The sequence below is a fragment of the Daphnia carinata genome, chromosome 4 (genome assembly GCF_022539665.2).
Source record: "Daphnia carinata strain CSIRO-1 chromosome 4, CSIRO_AGI_Dcar_HiC_V3, whole genome shotgun sequence".
Taxonomy (NCBI): domain Eukaryota; kingdom Metazoa; phylum Arthropoda; class Branchiopoda; order Diplostraca; family Daphniidae; genus Daphnia; species Daphnia carinata.
In genome coordinates this window covers 3,953,890-3,977,116 of record NC_081334.1, presented here as the reverse complement: position 1 = coordinate 3,977,116, position 23,227 = coordinate 3,953,890, and the positions used below count along the sequence as shown (strand labels likewise).

At 39.8% G+C, this 23,227-nt stretch overlaps 5 protein-coding genes across 8 annotated transcripts; 1 reads left to right on the top strand and 4 right to left on the bottom strand.

The window, feature by feature from the left end:
• The first annotated feature begins 203 nt into the window (after positions 1-203).
• LOC130694284 (L-threonine ammonia-lyase-like) lies at positions 204-5,475 on the top strand. Of its 3 annotated transcripts, none has more exons than XM_059494887.1 (9): positions 204-342; positions 2,590-3,294; positions 3,378-3,495; positions 3,600-3,688; positions 3,777-3,911; positions 4,112-4,208; positions 4,301-4,502; positions 4,573-4,894; positions 4,960-5,475. In XM_059494887.1, the coding sequence occupies exons 1-9, from the start codon at positions 226-228 to the stop codon at positions 5,122-5,124; spliced, it is 1,950 nt and encodes a 649-aa protein (XP_059350870.1). In that variant the 5' UTR covers positions 204-225; the 3' UTR covers positions 5,125-5,475. The 3 variants fall into 3 exon arrangements, with proteins under 3 accessions (XP_059350870.1, XP_059350871.1, XP_057373337.1); XM_059494888.1 differs by lacking the exon at positions 204-342 and adding an exon at positions 1,543-1,574; XM_057517354.2 differs by lacking the exon at positions 204-342 and adding an exon at positions 2,171-2,364.
• Positions 5,476-5,527: 52 nt separating this feature from the next.
• Positions 5,528-7,143, bottom strand: LOC130694299 (uncharacterized). The gene is made up of 5 exons (XM_059494889.1): positions 7,008-7,143; positions 6,849-6,925; positions 6,648-6,790; positions 6,095-6,580; positions 5,528-6,029 (listed from the first exon to the last, which is right to left on the bottom strand). The coding sequence occupies exons 2-5, from the start codon at positions 6,862-6,864 to the stop codon at positions 5,805-5,807; spliced, it is 870 nt and encodes a 289-aa protein (XP_059350872.1). The 5' UTR covers positions 6,865-6,925; positions 7,008-7,143; the 3' UTR covers positions 5,528-5,804.
• A 248-nt stretch (positions 7,144-7,391) lies between these two features.
• Positions 7,392-9,079, bottom strand: LOC130694295 (uncharacterized). The gene is made up of 5 exons (XM_057517367.2): positions 8,964-9,079; positions 8,749-8,870; positions 8,253-8,684; positions 7,782-8,192; positions 7,392-7,706 (listed from the first exon to the last, which is right to left on the bottom strand). The coding sequence occupies exons 1-5, from the start codon at positions 8,974-8,976 to the stop codon at positions 7,545-7,547; spliced, it is 1,140 nt and encodes a 379-aa protein (XP_057373350.1). The 5' UTR covers positions 8,977-9,079; the 3' UTR covers positions 7,392-7,544.
• A 202-nt stretch (positions 9,080-9,281) lies between these two features.
• LOC130694282 (mucin-2-like) lies at positions 9,282-13,222 on the bottom strand. 2 transcript variants are annotated; one of them, XM_057517351.2, is made up of 6 exons: positions 12,884-13,199; positions 11,092-12,026; positions 10,590-10,751; positions 10,254-10,532; positions 9,942-10,172; positions 9,282-9,859 (listed from the first exon to the last, which is right to left on the bottom strand). In XM_057517351.2, exons 1-6 carry the CDS (start codon positions 12,945-12,947, stop codon positions 9,626-9,628), a joined length of 1,905 nt encoding a protein of 634 aa, XP_057373334.1. In that variant the 5' UTR covers positions 12,948-13,199; the 3' UTR covers positions 9,282-9,625. The 2 variants fall into 2 exon arrangements, with proteins under 2 accessions (XP_057373334.1, XP_057373335.1); XM_057517352.2 differs by having other exon boundaries at positions 9,719-9,854; positions 12,884-13,222.
• A 1,705-nt stretch (positions 13,223-14,927) lies between these two features.
• LOC130695097 (protein Wnt-16-like) lies at positions 14,928-23,158 on the bottom strand. Its single transcript, XM_057518216.1, has 6 exons — positions 22,979-23,158; positions 22,812-22,905; positions 19,256-19,412; positions 18,816-18,942; positions 15,276-15,512; positions 14,928-15,029 (listed from the first exon to the last, which is right to left on the bottom strand). The coding sequence occupies exons 1-6, from the start codon at positions 23,156-23,158 to the stop codon at positions 14,928-14,930; spliced, it is 897 nt and encodes a 298-aa protein (XP_057374199.1).
• Positions 23,159-23,227: the final 69 nt, after the last annotated feature.

Here is a 23,227-nt window from a genome sequence, read left to right as displayed (position 1 = left end):
GGACAAGGCGAAAGAGGAGGGCTAGAGGCGGCTAACACACACAGACACACACACGCGCATTTTTGACGAAAGGTAATTAACATTTCTTGCCGAGAAGGGCAGCGGGAGGAGGGTCATATCCGAACTGGACACGGACCCCAACGAGAAAATAGGTAAAACAAAAATGGTTCAGTATTCAAGTGAGATGCATTGGACCCCCCCCCCCTTGTATAAGAATCGACACATATGATCGTTAAGACCACACTACCCTGTGAAAGCTCCAATAGACATCTTCATTTCTCTTCGCTTTTCAAAAGAAAACCCAAAAAATTTAAAAAAAAACGCATCGTCTTCTTCATTCAGGTAAAAACACAAATTTCATAATATTTCTTTACATTCAAGTTTTGTTTTTAATGAAAAGAAAATGATTTATTGAGGTGATCGTTATGTGCGCGCGTATTTTATATGGTAATGCTGGCCATGGAGGAAATCCGTAATCTAAGCAATCAGATCTCCTCACGAGAAATAGGAGATCTATACTAGGGCCATCTAGTAAATCATTCTTTAAAAAAAAAAAAAAAAAAGGAATATCTCGTTTATCCTCTTGATTGAGTTCGTCCCGGGTGGTCCCATTTCTTTATTTTTTTTTTAAAAAAGGAGGCGAGACGCGCTACAATTTTTTTTTTCTTCCTTAAAAAAAAACAAAAAAACAAGAAATCTGAAATTTATTGACGTCTACCGAAAAAAGACAAGAAATCCTGTAGGACGCACCGCCACAAGTGGCTTAAACAAAAATACCGGTCCCATTATGCAGAGCGAATCCGAAAACGAGAGAGGAAGATCCTTTTTGAACATAAGAAAAACATTTCGTGTTTCTAGCAGACCCATACCAAATTTCTAGTCAAATAATACGAAAGAATGTCTTCCAATTGAGGGGGGGGGGGGGGGGGGGGGGGGGGGGGGGGGGGGGGGGCGAAATAAAAAAAAAAAAAAATGTGGTAAACGTTTGTGTTTACGAAAAAAAAAAAAAATAAAAATAAAAGAGAGAGAGAAATAGCTCGGCACATTTTTGTAAACGTTAACTATCGCCTAATTTATGACGAGCAATTCGAGCGACGTTAAACTTGATCGTTTGACTCTCAGATTACGAGACACACCCGAACGCACCTGGCCTCTCTGCGATACAATAATGAAGGGAATAAAATTTCAAACATTAGGATATCCAATGTTTGAAAATCGTTCAATTAAACACCGCCCTTTTCTTCCTCCCCAACCAACTTCATTTAAGACAATTAAAAAAAATAAAAAGGCCATTAAAAAGTAAAAAAAAAAAAAAGCGACTCGTAAAAATCGAATGAAAATCCACAGATGGCGTTGATATTCCAATCTACCCAATTTGGCCGACAGGTGTAACTCTATAACCCCCCCCCCCTCTTCATCACATTTTATTTTTAAGTGTTTCCCAAGAATCGATCGAAAGAAAAAAAAAAAAAATAAAGAAAAAAATGACGTGGAATTGAAGGGCCTTTCAGATCAAAAATACATTCGTCTATTAAACGCATCGGGGCAAGGTTTTGTCCGGCACTAGAGCCAAGGTCAGACTATTTTTCATATTCATTTCCATTCTTCTTCCTGGCCCTATGACAAGAAAATCGAATATATTTTCCGTTCGTCAAACGGGCTCGTGTCCAACATTTTCCTCATAATCGCATCTTCCGAAATAGACACCACGCCCTTTTTTTTTTTCTTTCCTGTCTTGTTTGTTTTTACGTCAATCCCCCCCCCCCCTCCTTGCCCTCAACTCGGAACTGAGGGGGGGGGGGGGCGCCCTGGTTTTCGAACCCCACAAAATTGAGCAGACGGCACATAGCAGTCGACTGAGTCTGCCGAACGTGTGTGTGTGTGTGTGTGTACGTCTCAGTACCTACAAATACATTTGTAGAGTAAGGTTGATCTGTTTTTAGAAGCGGCAAACATTTTACTCATCACACGGCGAATGTAAATGTTGAAGGGCGGGAAAAAAAAAAAGAAAGAAAGAAAGAAAAGAGCAGACGACAGTTGAGTAATTATCTTTTTTTGGGCCCTGGACAAAGAAAAAAAAAAAAATTCTGAAAAAAAAGGGGGAAAGAGGAAAGAGTGTTCAGTCAGACAGGAACGGGATCGCAACCAGTTGTGTTCGTGGATGAGAACACAGTCGGGGTCGAACATTTGTCAGTTGAAAAAAAAAAAAAAAAAATTGAAAGTTAGTCCATTTCATTGTTGTTGTTGAAATTTTTTGGGGTTGTCGTCTCGGGGACTAAGAAGCGTGACGCGAAAATGAGCAGCCACATGTCGAGCAAGGATCGGCGTCAGTATTTCGTCTCACACGTGACCACCTCTCATAAGGTACCTGCAGCTAATTTGATTTTGATTGCATCCCTCATTTTTCTTGTCTAATCTATCGCCCATTTTGCAGCCGCCATTTTTTTTCCCTTAATGTTTTCACCTTTCTCAAAAGCCCATTTTTTTTTTTTTTTTTTTTTTAAGGAAGGGGAGGGAGGGGGGGAATTCCTAAATGTCCAAAGTAATAATTCACTTGCAAATTGGCAACGCTACGTTTCTATTTTGCAGAGCGTGGACTTTGCAGATTACGACTCGTCGGCAACAATAATAGACGGTCAGGTGGCCAACGAACGTGGATCGACGCCAAGTACGTCACCAACGTGTGACGCTGACTCGCTTCCCTCGTCGGCGGCCATCAACGGCCGCGATCCCATCGCAGCCGCGTCTCAGTCTCCTTTCTGCGCAGCACAGAAGGTCGAAACGAAATCTCCTGCCGCTCTCAAATCCATCATCAAATATCCGCAACAGACGACCGTCGTTCAGCCTCAACGCGAGCCCGTTCAACATCAGCAATCGATCGAATTCGAATTGATTCAACCTGCGACGCGTACCCAACTCGATTGTGAACTCGTCTTCACCAGTGAACGCATCAGCCAGCAGCCGGAAGAGGAACCGCCAAAGCCGCCGACCGTCATCTCCACGGCCAACATCAACATGTCGAACAACGAAGGCAGCGCCAATCAACAACCGCCCGCCATTTCGGTTAACGGCAACGAGGTGGCCGTTAACGGATCGGATCCGTCGGATCTGTTCGACCCGTGGTGCGACCCCAATCGGCCACGGATCGTCCAATTCCAAGACATTAGCGCGGCGGCTTTTAAAATCAAGAGCGGCATTATGGTGACGCCGTGCACCCGCTCCCATTTGTCCAACCTGACTGGAACTCAAATCTTTTTCAAGAAAGATTTCCTCCAATACACTGGCAGCTTTAAGGTAAACCCACTTACAGCAGATATTTCAAACCGTTACGTAATAATTTCTAAAAAATTCGAACGTTGCGCTCCGATGGACAACAGGAAAGAGGAGCCCGTTACACGTTACTGATGCTGCCAGAAGCCAATCAGAAACAAGGAGTGTGTACCGCATCGGCCGGTAATCACGCTCTGGCTCTTTCTTATCACGGCCAAGAATTAGGTACGAAAATAATCCAACAAAAACAAACCCCCCCCCCCCCCCAAAAAAAAAACGCCTCCTCAAAAATTCAAATTCAAATCATTTTTTTTCTCTCTCTTCAACAGGTATTCCAGTAACGGTCGTCATGCCTATCGTAGCGCCCATAATGAAAGTCCAATCATGTCGTCAATTTGGCGCCAACATCATCATTCACGTGATTAGCATTTTCAAATAACGCACACAAAGAAAAAACGGAAAGGCGTTTAACGTTTCGTATTATTCTTTACCCTCCTCTTCTATAGGGCCGTGATATTGGCGAGTCACGCGAGTACGCCATGCGCCTGGCCAAGGAAAAGGGCCTAACGTACATTAATGGCTACGACCACCCGCACATTATCGCTGGCCAAGGGACCATGGGACTGGAAATCGTCGAACAGGTTGGTGAGAGAAGAGCGGGGGGGGGGGGGGGGGGGGGGGGGGGGGAATAACTGTATAATCTAGCCTCAATTATTCCTAGCCACACAGACGAAATGAAAAACGGGTCCCCCCCCCAATTTCAAAGCAGACGCATATTATTATTATTATTTTCTTTACAAACGCAAAACTCTAACGTTATCATATTTTTATTTATATGTAGGTGAAGAACGTTGACGCTGTCGTGGTACCTGTGGGAGGAGGCGGACTCATAGCCGGAGTGGCCCTGGCCGTCAAATCCCTCTACCCACACATTCAAGGTAATTTACCATCGTTTAAAATAAAAAAAAAAAAAAAAAAAAAAAAAAGGAAAATGCCTTTTAAAATTCAAATGATGTTTCCCAAATGATAGTCATCGGTGTCGAGTCGGAGCGTTGCGCCAGCTTCAGCAGTGCGCTTAAAGTCGGCCAGCCTATTTACACCAAAGCCGATTCGACGCTAGCCGACGGTCTGGCCGTCCCTAAAGTCGGTATCAACTCACTGGCAACGGCCGCTCCGCTTGTCGACAAGTGTGTCGTCGTCAAGGAAGAATACATCGCTATGGCTATCTTGAGGTAGGTCGCAGAAACAAGTCAAACACAAAAAAAAAAATAGAACGCCCAAAAATGTCAACAATATCTACAGGTTGGTGGAGATTGAAAAAGCCGTTGTGGAAGGAGCGGGAGCCTGCGGACTGGCGGCTATTCTGGCGGGTCTTTTGCCCGAATTAAAAGGCAAACGAGTTGTCATTCCCTTGTGCGGTGGCAATATCGATACGACCGTCTTGGGTCGTTGTCTCGAGCGCGGTCTGGCCGTCGATGGCCGTTTGGTCAAGTTCAGCGTAACCGTCTCTGACCGTCCAGGCGGAATTGCAGAACTCTGTCGCTTGATGGCAAACTTGGGCGTTTCCATTAAAGATATTTTACACGAACGCGCTTGGCTCAAGAGCGACATCTTTAGCGTCGAGGTAAAAAATTTTTTTGGGGTTTACAAATTATCTTGCAGTTGGCTAACGATCGCGTGTTGATTTAGGTCCGAGTGATGTGCGAAACGAGGGATGTGGAACACGCTGTCGAATTGGAACGGGCGTTGAAGGAGCACTACAACAACGTCCACTTTGGAAAAATGGCCGATGCTCTGGGCGGCAGTGGACTGACCGTCGACGAGGTCATGGATTCACGTTCCCCATTGATCTGAGAGATACAATCTCAATTTCTCAATCTACCCTACACTTCAAAGAGAGATATGCACAAAAAGAGGCCTAGATTCGTTCGATTTACAAAAAAAAAAAAAACGGGCATGTTTTCTCGTTGTTTCCTCGTCTTAGTTTTCGCTTAAATTTACTGGTTGTTGATGGGTGAATGATTGATCACGGCGGTGATATCTATACACATGTCAATTAAAAAGAAATGCGTGCTAGAAAAATATTGAGCCTACCTTTGAGGTGGACGTGACTCGATTTATCCCGATCCAGCAAAATGTAGGTCGAGGCTATATTTCACGACGCACTGCAAGTATGGATAGAAAAATAAAAAATTTGAAATTCAACGCAACCAACTTGTCATCAAAATGTACCTTCATTCATTCACATGAAGGGCTCTTGCCTTTTCTGATGCATCGAAGGGCCGTTCCTTTGTCCTTGATTCCCTTTATTATAGAACACGAGAGCTTTCGTTAGCATAGTGAACATAGCCATGAACAAAACATTTAATATTTCAACTTCACACACGGAACTACTACCCCATACCCCTTTTAAAAAAACAAAAAAAAAACAAGGATGCGATTATTTTTTGTTTTTTAAAACCCCCTTTCCCATTTCTTTTTCTTGGTTTAATTATCACATAACATGACATGTCTATATCTTTGAAAGCGATAGCTCATTGAGCAGAATTAATTTGTGATTCAATATTTACATTATCTTCATCTGACGATGATGCTCCTTGCAGCCAACGATAAACGACTTCAGACACGGGTACCCTGACAAAGGACAGTTCTGTTGCATCACCGTTGTTTGGTTCTTCGTCGATTACCAGCGTAAGTCGACCAATCCTATTTCGGCTTGGTTGAGGCGCGGTGGGAAAAGATGGATCGTTGTGAGGTACCTGTAAATACAAAAATTGGACGTTAAGTATAAAAACAGAAAAGTCAACTGATATGTTTAAATTACAGCCAAGTCTGGATGGCGGGACAACAGAAAAGCGTCGAGACTTTGCAGATCCTGCCCGCTCGCGATGAGGTCGCGGGAACATATATCGTCGCTTATGGAAAAATCATCTTCAGAGCTCTCTTCGCTGTCAATAGTGACCCAGCTGGATTCATGGCGAGGTATGTCGTTGCTGGATTCCTCGCTGCTAGACTCTCTCCTCGTTCTGAATAGTGCTATTTCTTGTCTCATGTATTGCTGCAAATAACTGCTTGGCTCTTCTACAATAAGAAGTTCTGTGCTGGATGTACTGCTAATGGTATACCAGCTGGAATCACTGCTGGTAGTGCTCCAGCTCGAATCATCATCAGCTGATTCACTGAATTCACTGTTAAGCATTTCTTCTTGCCACGCTGAGTCAATATTGAATTCGTCATACTCATCATTAGATTTTATGTTGTGTATGACTGAGCTGAAAGGTTTTACACATAGGGGGCATTCGGGTTTCACCTAGCAAAAATTTTGAAACACTTGTACTTGAAATTAGAAAAATTCTCTTTCAGTAAGTGATAGTTACCTTGGACCACTGGAGCAGGCAGATGAAACAGAACCCATGAAGGCAGTTTTTAGGAAATGATTGATTGTCACACTTTCCCAGGCAAATGGCACATGGGTCAACGGCTGATTCGACTGGATACACCAAAGGTAGCTCCGACATTCCTGAACATTGATTCATTGGGTTTAGGAAATTGAAATTCACATTTCAAAAGTAGATTACCTTTACAGGCTGACATTAAACTCTATTTCATGAATATGAGTTCCTTGCTAATACAATGTGTTTCACTCAGTTTTCTTCTAGGGTAAATTCAAACCAAAATTTTACTTCTGCCAAACAGTTGCAACTTTTTTTGCAAACAAAAGTGAAAAACAAACTTACTGCTTATCGAGTTTCTTAAGTTATTCGGATTTTTTTTCCGATTCATCAGTTACAAATTAATTCACAACGTGCACAAACGCAGAAGAACACGCGCGATTGCAAGAACAGCGAGCAGGTCAGACAGGAAACTGAAGATTAGGTCGACCAACTCCAAGGCATGTGACAATTTGGCGCCTTAACGTAAGCAACGTTGCCAACGCAAACAATATTGCATAATTGAAAAAGAAACATATATTTTTTTGTGTTTTCTTTTTTATTAAATCTAAATTCACAACTAATTTTCTTTGTTCTACAGCCAAAATTATTACAAATGCTTTAAATCAATAACAGATAAATACAAAAATACATATTTGGCAACTTTATTTCATAATATCCACTGTAAGCTGGGTAATTTTTCTTTGCTATTTCTAAAATCATAGACATTTCGGGAAATTTTAACATTTTAGAGGGAATTAAAATAAATATCACATGTCAAAAGCACAAAAAAACGACGAAAAACGAATGACTTAAAATAGCAGGATGGACTTTACATGACGACTAGTCGTCATCAGAATCTGATAATGTTATAATTTCAGGCACAGGTTTAGGAGGCACTTCCAAAATAATGAGATCATCCTCTTCAGTATCTTTAAGATTTTCAATGGGAAAATGGCTGTTGCCAGGTTCCAAAGAAATTTCAGGGTTCACACTTAACCTGACCTAAAAGATAGAAATGGCCAGCGTTTGTCGTAATTACGTGGTGAAGGAATGTTACATCCATAGCATTTAACTTACCGCGTCCTGAGAGAAAGTACCGCGGTTTAGTTCAGAATGTAGAGCACCCTCGTAAGATTCGAACAGCTGGAGAAACAATCTCTTTCGAGTCTTGTCCATGTCCCGTAATTCCGCAATCTTTTCCGAACAAAACGCAAAGTACACATCTTCCGAATAAGCCTTCATGTATATATCCCTTTCGATTCGGCGCATGTAGGCAATCACCCTTTCCATGTGATTATGGGGATCAAAAACTGGATCAGAAATTATGGCCACCACAAGTTTTTGGACCATTTGGTTACGCATGTCAGTCGGAACAAAATCATGCCACAACAGCACTTTCTCAGCTGGGTCAGCAGTGACGTTAATTACTGGTAGCATGTTAGAAATCGTGACAGCAGAAGAAGAACTGATTGGACGGAATTCATTTACCTAAAACAACGGGGAAATTATTGAAAGGGTACAATTTAAACTAAATGCAAGTGAAGTTACAAGCTCAGTGTCACAAGCACGATCAATATCGTCACGTAGGATAGTTCTAGATCTAAGTGAGTAGCGAATCACGTTAGCAGTTCGTTCACCAGGTTTTAGAGCCTTGGCTAGATGATTCTGGGCAATCAACTGCTTTTCAGACTGTCGAGGAACTGTGCTTTGCTTTCGTATACCAGTGTGAATAGTCTGCCTCCTTCCAGAAGTGGTTGGTGTTTGCAGGTGGTTTTTGGTGGTGCCCTGGGGATTGCTGGCATTTGCCAAGGTAGAGTTGTGTAGTGACTGCCGTTGCAACAGCACAACAGGAGATGGAAATGGTCTTGATGAATGCTTTCCCAATTTCTGAATTTCCAGCTCATCATATTCATGATCAAACTTCACATTATGGATGATTGAGCACAAAGGTTGCATGCACAATGGACATTCAGCTTTGATCTACAGTAGAAGCAAAAATTTAGGACATCTGATTCATAGTTACGTTTGCCAAAATCTTGTTTACCTTTGACCATTCGAGTAAACAAATAAAACAAAATTCGTGGAGACAGTTACTGGCAAATGACTTATTGTCAGGAACTCCCAGGCATATGGCGCAGATTCCTTCTAAGGAATTACAAGGGGATCCTGTAGATAATTTTTGAGAGATGTTATCAATTCCTAAATGTTCATTTGATAATTTAACAATCTACTTGAAAAGCTTGACTAACACAGCATTACCTGAATAGGACATTTCCAAATATGACTTATGTTTTATAACGATAAAATTAAGACGTTAAAACCGAAAAGTAGTTAATCTATATTTAAAATGAAGACTGTTAACGTGGCTAAAATCAAAAGACAAGTGAACATCTTAACTAACTGGCGCCACGACAACACCTGTCGACTTGCAATGTTGCCAGTAGCGAAGATACCGAACAAAACAAACAGAAAAATACAGATAAAATATAATGTTTGGCGCTAAAATAAATCAAATTTGATGCATTTAGTACCAGAAAAACATCGACCACGGAAGTTGAGTTGGAATTCACAAAAATGTTGATCGTTTATTTTTGTATTCGTCCACGTATTCCAATGTTCCATATGCAAGAAAATGACGCTTTAAAAATAGCACTGGATTTTGCTGTGAACTTACTTGAAATTTGAGTCTGTACATTAAATTTTAAAAAGGACAAAGCATGTACCTACGATTAATGAAATAAATTTAGCAATCAATAACTAATGTCTACACATTGTTGAACGAACTCTACTTCAGAATTTTTCAAAAGGAAACACAATTGGGATGGTATGGCTTTTGATGACTCGACTGACAACATATTGCCGGGGTTGTTCCGCTAAGAAAATTACACCGGATATTTTTAATTAAACGTTACATTTTTTTGTTAAAGCTTTGTGTCTTCGTATTGGGTTTTCATATGTCCAGGATTGCCCTGTGGAGGACCATCCTCGTAAGGCACGACCCAAACGTCGTCATCTGCATGAATTTCGGACGAATTTTTCATAAGCTGCTCTTCACCATCGCGACATTGTTCATCTGTGGCTAAATGATTGCCAGTAGCATCGGGTTTGCTAGTACAACCCAATGGATCTTCTCTGCTTTCTCTGTTAATACTAGTCTGTAATTCGAATGAGAAGTGAAAACAGTTCAAGACCACACCGTCTATAAGTAACAAAAAATTATGGCATTAAGGAAAAAACCTTTCCGAAAACCACTCCGGCTGGAGGATCCCAAGTGGCCATTGATCTTGTCTTGGCTCGAATGCAAACTAAGCTGACAGCCAGGCCCATGAAACCGAGGGCGGCCACCAGTATAAGTGGGATGAAGATATCCAACCGTCGCTCGAAAAGGGAAGCAGCCGCAAGTTGCTCAACTGAAAGAAGTTCATACGGGATTATCCCACCATAGAGGGAACAGACGGTTTGGTTCAGCTATTCGTAAAGAAACAAACAATTCTTTGGATAGGGAACGGTTTTTGACTAACAATTTGGTGTCTAAATAATATGATGTACCGCTGCTTCCAAGTGATGTTGACTATTTCCAATGGCTGTGGTAATCCATACAGAGGGTAGGTAACCAGTGGAAATCTCGTCCGTAACATTCGTTTCTCTCTTTCGACGTGCAACAGTGCCGTCAATAAATGAACGGTGTCTGGGAGTGGCCTTTTCTTTATCCTGAACTAGAAAGCAAACAAGTAGGCCTTCTGCAGTTAACTGTGGTGATGGAGCCACATATAAGATTTCATCCTCAGTTATGTTCAGCCTCTTGATTGTCTCTGTATTTTCCACTATCTGAAATGGACACCTTTAATTATTCATATAAATTTAACACATAAACGAGAATATTACAGTGAAATTTGTAGAGCTTAGAATTTTTGCAATAGCTTTGCGGAATGGAAGATCTTGTGACAGCAACCATTCAACCACACTGGAGGCTGGCTGAAACGAAATAGAAACAACATCCATTTTTTCTCTGGTGCTCAAATTCGAAGCCAGTCGAACGGCATCTCTCTGTAAATATAAATTAACATTTTAAACCGAAGCAAGTACAAGATTAGTACGCCAACAGAACTATTCGAGGATCTATTTGACGCGAAACTATTTCACTATGATCTCGAATTGATTTTTACCTTTAGGGTAATATATTACGATAAGGCACTGAAAACCACATAAGACGAGCACATGTGGACATTCTTTTCCCATTCAAAATAAACTAGAACTATCGCCATCTATCGGTACCAATTATTAATAGACATCTAGTGGGAAAAACTAACAATAACAAACCAGACATCTAGTGGGGAAAATTAACAATAACGAACCAGACATCTAGCGGTAAAAATGTACTACTTACTCGATTATTTGAAGGCAGCAGAGGCGGGATGGTTAAACTGCTCTCTGAAGGCGAGCTAGTCGCGGTCACATTTTGACCATTCGAATTCGTCAGAGTGGCCAATTCTACCGTGGAAGACACTGTCGTAGACGGCACCGTCGTCGTCGTCGTGGAAGGAGGAGCGATTAATACACACCTTCCAACAGGCGAACTCTTGCGAAATCCCATACGACATTCACAGGTGTTATGTCCGCCTAAATTAACGCAATGGGCATTCGGATCGAGGCAGGTCGTCGATGTCACGCATTCGTGTAGGGGTGCCGTCGTCGTTGACGACCGCCTCTGAGTCGTCGTCCTAGGGATCCTGGTAGATCTCCTCGTAGTCGTTCCAGGATTTGTGGTCGTTGGTGGAACCGTCGTCGAAGTTGTAGAATCGATGGTACTATTCAGCGGAGTATCTGTTATCATCGTTTGAGAATTCGCAGCCGCAGCTGTCGAATGATCAACATTCGCTGTTCCAGTAATGCTAGACGTCGATATCGGTTTCTCAGTCTGCCTAATCGTCGTGGAACTTGTTGATTGAACGGTTACAGTCGTGGCCGGTAGGTTCGTCAAAGTTGTTCCTTCTACTGGAGAACCACTAACAGATGGCTCAGGTGAAGGCACGTCCTGTTGGTTCGTTGTAATTGTCTCTTCCGAAACAGTAACTGGAACATCTGAGGGTTGCGCCATCGACGTGGCGAGAGCAATCTCTGCTAGATCAGTTTCTGTTTGATTGTTATTCTCCGGTGATTGTGATGCATCAGCAGCAGGGCCATCCGTGACATCCAAGCCAAGTGTTTGCATCGAAGAGGTCGTCATCGTTTGTGTTCCAACACCATTATCCTGCGTCACTGGCACCGTGGCGGCTTCAGAAGTCGGTGGTTCGCTTCCCGTTACATCTTCGGTGCAGTAACCTGCCAGAAAGATCACATAACCATTAGCATAAATATTTGGTTAAAATCAAACCAGAATCTGTTTTGCAAAATTGTTTTAATTCATCATTTTTCACGTTGTTTAGCCATTAGCGATTTGGCTGCAGTCAATGAAAAATGAACCGTGAAGGAAAGTATTATTATTAATTTCTGTACACACACAAAAAAAAAATGGAAATTGGATCTGTTGAATATTATAACCATCAAATATAAAAACGCACACGAAAACAGGATCGGGGTTGATTGTATGAGTAACTCGAGATGCGCAAGTGGGCGTCGAGCACGTCAACCTTACTACCTCCGAACGAAACACAAATCTAGGCTACATCATGAATACATTTCACTTTTCGTGAACACCTGAATTAATTAATTTTTTTTTAAATATCACTTATTGCTAAGAGCAAATACCATTTGCAGAACAAACTCGTCTACGAAATTTTGTCAATCATAAAATTGATGCTGACACGTCTTTTTTTTTTCCCTTCTCAAGAGCTGCCACGACTACATTCACCACTTGTGCTATTCAAAAAAAAAATTGATAACCCTTTTTCAAGTGTGTCAAAGTTTTCCCTGCCAAACACACACACACACACAAAAAAATGGTTCGTTTCTTTTTCTGGTTAATCAGAAACATTCACGCAAAAGCGTAGACACTGCGAACGTTATAATTGACAACTAAATATGCGTTCGTGATTGGGTAGGGAAACCAGCTGTCCTGGCTGCTGGCCAAAAACAAGCAAAATAATTCAAAAAAATCAATGTCGAATTTGAATAATTGAATTTACATAGTAACACAGCCAAGTTCTGGAACTCATTTCGAATGAAATCTCAAATCTAACCTGAGGCCAATAAAAGGGTGGCGACGATGGCCAATGAAGGGCCAAAAGCGGCGGACATCTTCATCGCAGCCAAAGAAAACCAAAAATTCAACACTTTCGCTGAGGGAGAAATGCGCTGCTGGATACACTGAAGGACTGCCGGACACTAAACTTGACGGACGCCACGAATTTTTTTCTTCTTCTCTCTCTCTTTCTTTTCACCGCGGCGTTATTTCATTCCCGGCTGTGGCGCCCGTTTGCTTTTCTGTTGTATATATACACAAGGGCCATGCCATTACCATGGTAACTTCCACTTTCCTAGTGAGGGATGGACCTCAAAAGAAAAATGAGGGGGGGAGAGCACCGGGTCCACCCAGCAGACTCTTGTGTGTGTGTGTGTGATCCGGTGTAGTCGGTTGGGGTGTACATACCAGGATCTACTAGAATTTCAATCAGCCCCAAAAAAAAAAAATGAAAATGTTAAAAAAAAAAAAAAAAAAAAAGGTTTGATTTTCATTTACACGTTCGGTCGATTTATCAAATGTCCCAGCAGTTCCCAACGCCATGCACCCCTTCTATAGTTTTCATTTTTGTTTTTCGACACTCCCCTTTCTGTCGGCCGACGAAACAGGATTTTGGAAATCCAAGCACGTACTAATTTTTTAAAAAGCGTTCCACGCGTGATCTGTATAGAAGAGGAATGTTGATGCCAGATTAAATCGTATTTCATAAAAATTGAATATTAAAACTCACTTGGGTTTTTCTTAACGCGCAAAAAGGGCAGCCCGCTTAAAATCTTTGATTTCGCCTGGTTAGTTTTGGTGTGTGTCAAGAGCATCGGCGCATCACTTGTCCGTGTCATCCTTGACCCTCTTGAAAATAGGCTAACCCGCTACTGTCATCAACTTTGAAGATGTGCGGGTATTTTTTTTTTTATATTCAAAAGTATAAATAAACTGTATCGATTTCCTGCTTCTTTCTTTTTTTTTGGGTTTTTTGTTTACTCTTTCGGGAAGAACACTGAACGACATGGTACACACACAGACAACACAAAATGATTCACGCCACAAATAAAACACTTAAAATATAGAGAGATGGACGCAAAAACATGACGACGAGACTCTTCAAAACCAATTTCTATCCATAACTTCCTTTTCGCGCGTGTGTGTGTATGGAAAATGAGATTAAAACGGATCGATGTGTAAAAGTGATCAGTTAAAAATGGCGCGAAAAAAAAAAAAAAAATTCTGAAATTTGAACCTCCCCATTGATTTTAAATGGAAAAAAAGAAAATGACATCATTAAAAAATAAAAGGGGGCGGGTTCCAAAATAAATGAAGATGAGAGAAACTGAAAGATACACAGAATCGAAAAGCGTAACAGATCCTTTCTCCTCCTCTTCCTCCCACAAACACACTCACGATTATGTAAACTCTTTTTCCCTTTAATTTTACACGAAAAATTGTAATTTTTTAAAAACTGTATCATTTCACTGGCTTCTCAAAAACGAGGAAAGGATTTCTAAAAATATGAAACGTGTGGATAATTTTTGCAAGTGAATTCGGCGATTGACTTGAAACAGTTCACACACTTTACGGATTTCATGTACAGAAAGATGAGGGGGGAGGGGAGGACAGGGAGATGCGGATGAATTTATGTACATCATAATCTTAACGATTTTTCTTTTTCGCTGACGTAATAGAAAATATTTATAATAATCATATAGCTGGTAAAAATGACATTTAAAATGGGGGGGGGGGGGGAGATGACCGGACACTTTTTTTTTTACGACTACTAAACGATTTTCAATTATGGATATTAGGCCATTTTTTCTAAGGAGAGGGCGCTGGCACGTTAACATAGGGCCAAAAAGTATTATTATCTCGTAAGATGGGATAATAATATTTAAAAAAAAAATAATAACGTCCGAATATTTAATACTGATGATGCATCCATCTCTTGTTGGGAGGGGTATTGTAAAAAATAAAAACTTTCTTTCATGCAAAGGAGAGATTAAAAAAGAAAACTATGATGAAGGTGACACTAACTCGTTCTAGTTGGGAAGCTATTTGCACGTGTGGACGTCCAACATGGTCACGCAGGTCTTGCACTTGACTTGACAGCACCAGACGAATCGGCAGAAACAGCGTTCAACGTGTCTGACCACCTGTGGAAGAAGAAAATTAAAACATTAAAACACCTGGAGATGGAGGAATATATTCTTTGAAATTTCAAATGAACTCGTTTTAAGAATTCAAACATCTCTTATATTTTAATTGCTTTTTCTGCAGTAAAGCGAGAATTTGACCCCATTTTTTTTTTATATGTGTTGGAATTGGATGTCCAGTAAGATGAACGGCACTCGTTAAATGGCACGGGAAAAAAACGGTTGAGGTGTTAAATGATGCTTTACCTGGGTGTTATAGCCCCTGCCGCAGCAGAGTAGATCGCAGCTGTCGGAGCCCGTTGAATTCTTGTTGCAAACTCGTCCAGACGTGCCCAAGATGCCCTTCTTCGGGTCTTCGACGCAGTAATTGGGCGATTTGTGGATGTGGATCAAGTCCGTCTTGCCCAGAGGAGCCTGTCGCTTCGTCTTGATGGAAGAAGGTTGAATGTCCAATTCCTTGGAAGACATTTTATCCTGCATCATCTTTAATCCAAATGAAATCAAAGGCATTAGAACTTCAATGTTTTGTTCTGGTGTTCAATCAACTTATTCAATGTTTATCTTTCTTTCTAAATATAGCGTACTTTGTTCATTCTTTTCACACTAGATGGCATTCAAAAATATTGAATAAAAAACAAAAACAAAGCAACAAAAACAAAAAACAAAACAAAACAAAAACGAATGTGGGTAACACAACGATAAAGAAAAATGCGTTTCTTACCGTTCTCACGAATTTCGTCGGTTTCATCTGACAAAACAAAACAAAGAACATAGAAAAAAAAAAAAAAACAGGTTAATACTATCGATGATGAATAATGAGAAGACTGACATGCGACCGCTACTTTCACAACGTTCACATTCGGCTTGTCTCTTAGTCGTCGTAGTCTCATTAATAAACAAAAATGGCCCTTTTTTTTTTTTCTTCTGTGTGTGTAGACGTAACAGAGGGAATATTATAAGTACAGACTATCGGAATGTTTCCTTTCATAAAAGCAGCGGGAGAGACAGCAGCTGGATGAAGGTAGAAAAAAACAAAACAAAGCAAGAAGCAAAAATTCTCAAAGGGGAAAGAGATAAAAGCTTTAAGAAGCAGAAGAAGAAGAAGAAAAAAAAAATGATCATTAAAAAGAAGGCCGTCAGGAGCTCGGGACCAGGTGGGCCGACAGGTTGACAGCCCCACGTTATTTTACCAACGTGCCTTAACGTACATATATTTTCTCCTACTGCTTCGGGTATTGTTTTTTTTTCTATTTAATTTACAACAGAAATCAAAAAATAAGAAGAGACAATAGAAACAAAACAAAAAAAAAATGTTCCCTCAACTAAAGCAAAAAAAAAAAAAAAAAAAAAGATGTAAACACAAAATATATTTACTGTCAAAAAAATGTAGTTTTTATTCGACTTTCGAGCTACTACGAACAAATTCCCTTTGAAAAAAAAAAGAGAGAAAAGAAAAAACTAGTCTGGTTTACAAAACGAAAAATAAATTCCAAAAAGATATTGCAACTATCTGCTTTATGTAAATTGGGGAAGAATCAAAAAGTATGAACAGGAGGAATTTCGACAGCTCTTTCTTTTGTTCCCGCCCAGTTTCACGAAAATTGTTACACCACAAGTAGGAAAAACAAAAAAAAAAAAAAAAAAAAATTGAACAATTTCTTTATGTTCTGTTGGAAAATGTTTATGTGAATCTGCCGAGTTCACGGACTGGTTGGCTACTCAATTATCTCACCAGTTTGACACAGATCAATCAAACGACCCCTATGGCTCTCACTAAGTTCTACATGTGTACGAGATCAAGTTTGAAAAAACGTTTCGCATTTGAATTTTTAAAAAAAATTTACATAACCAGTCTGAAATTTTAGTCCCTCTCCCTAAAGCTTCTTTCTTTTTTTTCTTTTTTTTTTTTAAAAAAAAAACATTCAAAAAAACTATTTTGCGGTTTTTCGTTGTTGTTGTTGTTGTGTTTTCAAGTGTCATCCTGTCAAGTCTGTGTGTCTCTTGTCGCATCTCTACCGTAAAAATACATGTCCTTTATGCATGCGAGCGGTTTAAATATAAAAAAAAAACAAAAAAAATTTGGGCTTTTTTTTTTTTTTTACCTGAACGGCGTTTTCGTATTTCTGTTTCAGGTAGTCGCCCACCTGGGCAAAAGTGGGCATGGTCCTCCAGCACGTCTTCAACTCGCAAGAGCCTGTCGTCACGGTTTTTTGCCACGCCATTCCACACACACACAAAAGAAAAAAAAAAAAAAAAAGAATTCGAAATTGAGTATTTTGTTTTTGTTTTTCTCGGCCAAACTTTTTAGAAAGGCCTTCCAATGTTAATACATAACGGAGGTATTCTCACCTGACACGCCGTGGCAGCGGCACTGCATCCGCATCAGAGTCGCTATGGCCTGCCAAACACACGAAAATGATGATCATAAATTATTTTATCAAATAACATCCGTTTCTCATTTGTTTTTGTTTTTTTCTTTTTTCCCCTCTACAAACTAAATTGAGGCGTTTTGGCGGCCAGACATTCATGTCGTCGTTCAACGTTCTTTTGATAACTTACATCACAATAATAAGCGCCTTCCATTTCCGTTTTTCTTTAACTCAATTCCCCCCCCCCTCCTTTTTTACATCAAGAATAACAAGATTTTCTTTTTTTTTTTTTCTTTCAATAGACTCGATTGTAAAAATTATTCACGGTGTTTGCAGATAGTCTACTAAACACAGAAGGTGTGTGTGTGTGTATACAAGGGCATCCGCACTGGAGGGGGGTAACATATCAAAGGAGGATCGGGCGAAGGGAGGGGGAAAAGAACCGAAAGGCTCTCGAAATTCGATCCGGTTTCTTTTTTTAACTTGAAGAAAGAAAAAAAAAAAAAAAAGGGAGGAGAGGAGGGGCATAGTGCGAGAGGAGGATGAGATATGCGGTATATTTAATTAATTTTTATTTTCTTTAAATTTCATTTTTTTTTTCAGAGTTGTCAAAATTTCTGTTTGGAAATGTGGGAAACAAAAAAAAACGCGTTCCAGTCAATCAACATTTTCTCTTGCCCACCTTTAGGATTCAAACACACAGGAAGAGAGAGATCCTTTCTGGAATTTCTTTAAGCCACTATAATTGATGATGGACCCCGAAGAAAAAAGAAAAAAAAATCGTGATGACTCCCCCCCCCCTCTCATCGTCGATGATATATTCTTTTTAAAAGGATCGTAAAAAAAAAAGGAATTTTCTGATTGACCTTACAGAATTAAGGAAACAAAAGACAAAATGAACTGACCCTTTTTCCCACATTCAGTGCGATAAAACAAACGAATTAATTTCCTATTTTTTTTTGCATTTTTCAAAAAAAAAAAAAAAAAAAAAAAGATGATTGCGATAAAATGAAACAAACAGGAATCTTTTTTTAAAGGGGCAATTAATAGCTGTCACACGAGTACAGAGAGGAAAGGGAGTTTCCTACCCGGGAATGTAGAGAATGTCCCTTGATTTTTCTTCATATCTCTTCCACGTTAACTTACTGGATCCATTTTCAGTTTCCCACAAGTCAGGGGGGTGGAGGAGGGGGAAAAGAAATGTGAAAATTGAGGAATGAGAAACACGCAACACGACAGCGCATTTCTATCATTCCCTTTTGGAATGTGTTCCTTCTCTTTTGTAAAATGATAAGGAATTATACACTAAAAGCCATTGTCTCCATTTCCAAATGATTTTGCCCCGAACATGCAAACATTTTCGCTAATGAGTCGAGTCAGTTGAGACTTTCAAGCGATTTAAATGAGTCAATCTTACCTTACGACCGGCTTCGTTATTGTGGAGGTTCATCAAGTTACGGACGTTCTTCGGCTTTTTCTGGACGGCCTTTTCGGGAGCGTCGACGAATTGCCGGGCAAATTGGATCCCGTAGCGGATGTTGTCTCTGTTTTCAACAAAATTCAAGTTAAATAAAATTCCATCCCTACCAACCAAAAAAATAATAAACACATAAAAGGTGAAAAAAAAAAAAAAAAAAGGGAAGGCCGTCAAACAAACAGTTTCACACTTTCGGCCCGTTCAAACAGCCACCGAAATATTTTTTTTTTTTTTTTAAAGAAAATATACCGAAAGACCCCGAAAAGGTGTCAAAATTTTCGTGTCCACCTGTTCGTTATTGGCTTAACATTTTTCTTTTTTTTTTTTATAGATTTACAACTAGAATTAAAAAAAAAAAAAAAGAATATATTTAAACTTACGAACATCCTCCCCATTTCCATCCGTCAGGGGCGGGCAGACCCTGTCGCTCCATATCGCAGCTACACTCGGTGAGGTTGCCTAACGAGCAGGCCTGCGTGACAGCATGCACGACGCCTGCCGATGTCACGGCGTAAATGAAAGCCGTTTCTCTGCTCCCTATTTAAAAAAACAAAAAGAAAATGTGATAATTATTGAAACGTCCTCCATCACCTTTGCATTGTCACACACAAGGCTATTTATGAATTTCTTAGTTTTTTTTTTTTTATGGAACATTCATTTGAACTCAAATGGTTCCACTCTCTTCAAAAGAATTTTTTTTTTCTTGAATAGACAATCCCTTTTTTTTTTTTTTTTGACTTTGGAAATAGTTTGAAGGGGAGAAAAGGAGAAGAAGAAAATGCAAAGTTTGAAATGAGACCACCCCTGATTGTTCCGAGCATCGAAATTGGTCACGGCCAGACCTTCTTCCGCCGATGTGAGATTCATCTCTTTTGTTGTTTACTAGAGAATGGAGGGTCAAGCACAAAAGAGATGCACAAACTACGAAAAAAAAGAAAGAGCTCCATCATCGAGTTTCTTTCATTTTCCAGGTATTTCTTTTTTTTTTCAAAATAATATTTACATTTTTTTTTTCAGGGGGGCTATTACAACAACTAATTAACTCGCAACATTTCCATCATCAGGTGTGGTCGGAATAATTTATTATTATTAAAAAAAAAAAGAACTAACATGGAACAAGAATCAAAAAATGATGGATTCCCTTCTTTTTTCTTTTCGTATTCACACCTTAGCCATACCCCCCCCCCCCAAAAAAAAGGTGTTGATTAGAACATGACATCCAGGTGTGGACAATAGAATTTTAGAAGGACAAGAGTTTAAAATCGCTGTGAAAAAAAAAAAATAAAATGTCAAGAAAAAAGAGAGAAATGTTGGACACATGCCGTGATCCTTTTAAAGAAAAAGGTTCTTCCCGACACGCGAAAAAAAAAACGGTCCCCCCTATTTTTTTTTGTTGTTGTTGACGTTCTTGTCATCTGATTATGTATCAAAAATAAAAATTTCGAAAAAAAACGTCACAACGTGTATACAAAGAAATTTGTAATTGTAGCGCAATTAGCATCTAAATATGGAGAGAGATTAGCTCCTGTAGGGTAACCTTCTCAGTGTTCGTGTTAATGACTGGAAATGTCAGACCACACACGGTAAGGTGGGAAACACGCACACACAAAAAAAATGTTTTCGAAGAAACAAAAAAAAAAAAAGAAATATGAAATTAATGTTGAAAAAAAAAGTGGGCGGCCTAGAACTCCGCCTCTCCCATCATCATCACAAGTTCCAATCTCATTACCAGGTACTCCGTCCTACATTTTTGAAAACGACAACAGTCAGAGCCCTTTTCTTTCCTACACCTCAAGAGACACATCAAATAAAATTTCCTTTTTTTTCTCTTTTCTAGCTCAAATGATGACGACCCTTTCGAATAGGACACAAAAAAAAAATCCATTTAAAATTCAGGATGATGGGGGGAAAGATGAAATAATCAAAGAAGAAGAAGAAGAACATGTTTGAGTTTGAGATTCTTGAAGAAAGAAAGTCGGCACGATGAATGCCACGTACACACGTGAAGGTCTACAAAGGACCGACTGTGTGTTGAAAGGTGGGGAGAGCGTGTCTAATGGAACAGGGGGGGCCCGCTCTTTTTCGAGGACACACATACCTGCGTAATAAAGCATAGCTCCTATATATTGTGTGGAGACCTTAGACAAAGCTGTCAACTCTTATATCTATTTATGAAAAAAAAAAAAAAAATTGAAAGCCGAACCGATGACCTTCTCATTCTTTTTTTTTCTATCTTGAAAACATTTTTTTTTTTCGTGTCACGATGCGCTCCAGACATCAGATTTTTTTTTTTTTTTCAAAAAGAAATTGGGAAACGCATTTTTTTAAATAATTGAATCATCATCCGACAACTATGTGTGAATTCTATCTACCTCCCCCTTCTTATTCAGAAAAGAAAAGAAGCAATAAATCCAGTAGAAAATATGAAATGTTTGTGGTAAAGATGGCCACCCAACTCGATTGCGGGCGCAATAGGTGTCCAACAATTTAAAAAAGAAAAAAAAATTCCTCCGACAATCCAATCTTCCCCTCACACACTCGACATGTGTAATAAAATATATATCTATATAATATATACATAATAACTCTATTCCCCCCCTCTCTCCCGTTAAAAAAAAAAAAAAAAAGAAGAAAAATAGTTTCAGAATTGGGAAGAAACAACAGCCAGACCTCCCATGGAGATGCTGTGTGTTGTACAACAACTCAATCCCGACTAATTAACTCTCTCTCTCTCTCTTGCGGCCGGTGTTAAAAAAACGCTTGCGGCTATCGTCCGATGTAATGATGTTGTATCACATTTTCCTCAGGGTCCTCGGTCTTTCAAAAAAAAAAAACAAAAAAACTTTGAACATTTTACCTTTCAACTGTTTCGTGTTGATGCATTTTTTTTTAAATCGTTTTTTTCTGAATTCAAGTTTTTTTAAATAGGTCAATCAAGCGACGACAGCGCAACAAAACGATTGGCCAACTATTGAAATTCAATGAAAATGTTGTTGTCCCTCAAACGTCAAGCAACTCAATCAACGCCATCTGTTGGTTTTCAAAATGCCACATAACCTTCCCCAGATTTATTGAGCTATTCTTTTCTTCTTTTTTTTTTTTCAAAACGCCTATCGATAATATTTTTTTAAAAACCCGGAAATTCCGACATTGCCGCTATCGGAGACCACCTGGCATCGATATTTAATTCTCAAAAATATTCATCCACGTAAACACGAATCTAGCGGATGCTGGATCTCTCTCCCCACCTGGCACGTTGCTGGGCCAGAAAACAAAAATACTTGTGATGACGGGGTGTCCGTCTGGACGGACGTGTTAAATACATTTAAGGGCCGTTTTGTTTGTTTCTTGGCAACGGTTCTTTCCCCTTCCCAAATTCGTTGTTGTTCTAAAAACAGTTTGATTTATCTTTGATGAAGAAAATATCAAGACAGGTGGAAAAAAAAACAAAAAAACTTTCCAGCACACGGCTGGAATCGACAATCGCGCTTGTCGTGATTGAAATACTACCTCATTTTTAACTTAAAAAGACACAACCAACACGTTTTCTCTTTGTTGATTCTACAATTTAAAAAAGAAAAAAGGGACGAGGCTACGTCGGCATAATTCCACAATCATTTTCGGGGTTGAAGAAACGATTGTTTACGACTACGTTTCTTCTTCTTGTTTTTATGATCTCAATTCAACGTAGAGAACTGTCTGCATGTCTCAATCTTCGCTATCTCCATTCCCCCCCCCCCACTTCTTTTTTTTTCTTTCTAATACGATTCAAAAGATTAGAAGAGAAAGAGAGACAATGTTGATGCATCCAAATATGCGCGTCGTCCCAACGATTCAATCGCTTTTAAGATACCACCATTTTCATGACTTTGTTGTGTGAAACGATAGACACACCCCGTGATGGGAAGAACATTGAAAAGAAGAAACAACACTCACCTCTTTCTAAAGTGGCTCCAAACACATTCTGGTCGTCCTTGGTTGTGCAATTCCAGCGCTCGTTGCGGAACTGATGCTGACATTGTTGTATGCCCTGCGTGTTTTTTAAACAAAAGACGATCTCAATTTCGTTTTTCTTTGTTTTGTTTGAAAGATTTAAAGTTTACCTTTCTAGCTCCATCAGAGACGGATTGGATGGTGTTTGGATGGGCCTGGCAGACTTGGATCTGGCGCGAGACGAGTCCGGGCAGGGCGGCGCAGATGGCCCGCGCCGACCCCGGGGTCAGCGTTCCCTGGTCCATCTGCTGGTCAGGAGCCTGGTCCGTCAGCGTAGACTGTGGCGGCATCGTCAACGACGGCGAAGTGCCCGACAGCCCCAAGTGCCTTTATTTTATTTTCAAAAATATTTAATGATA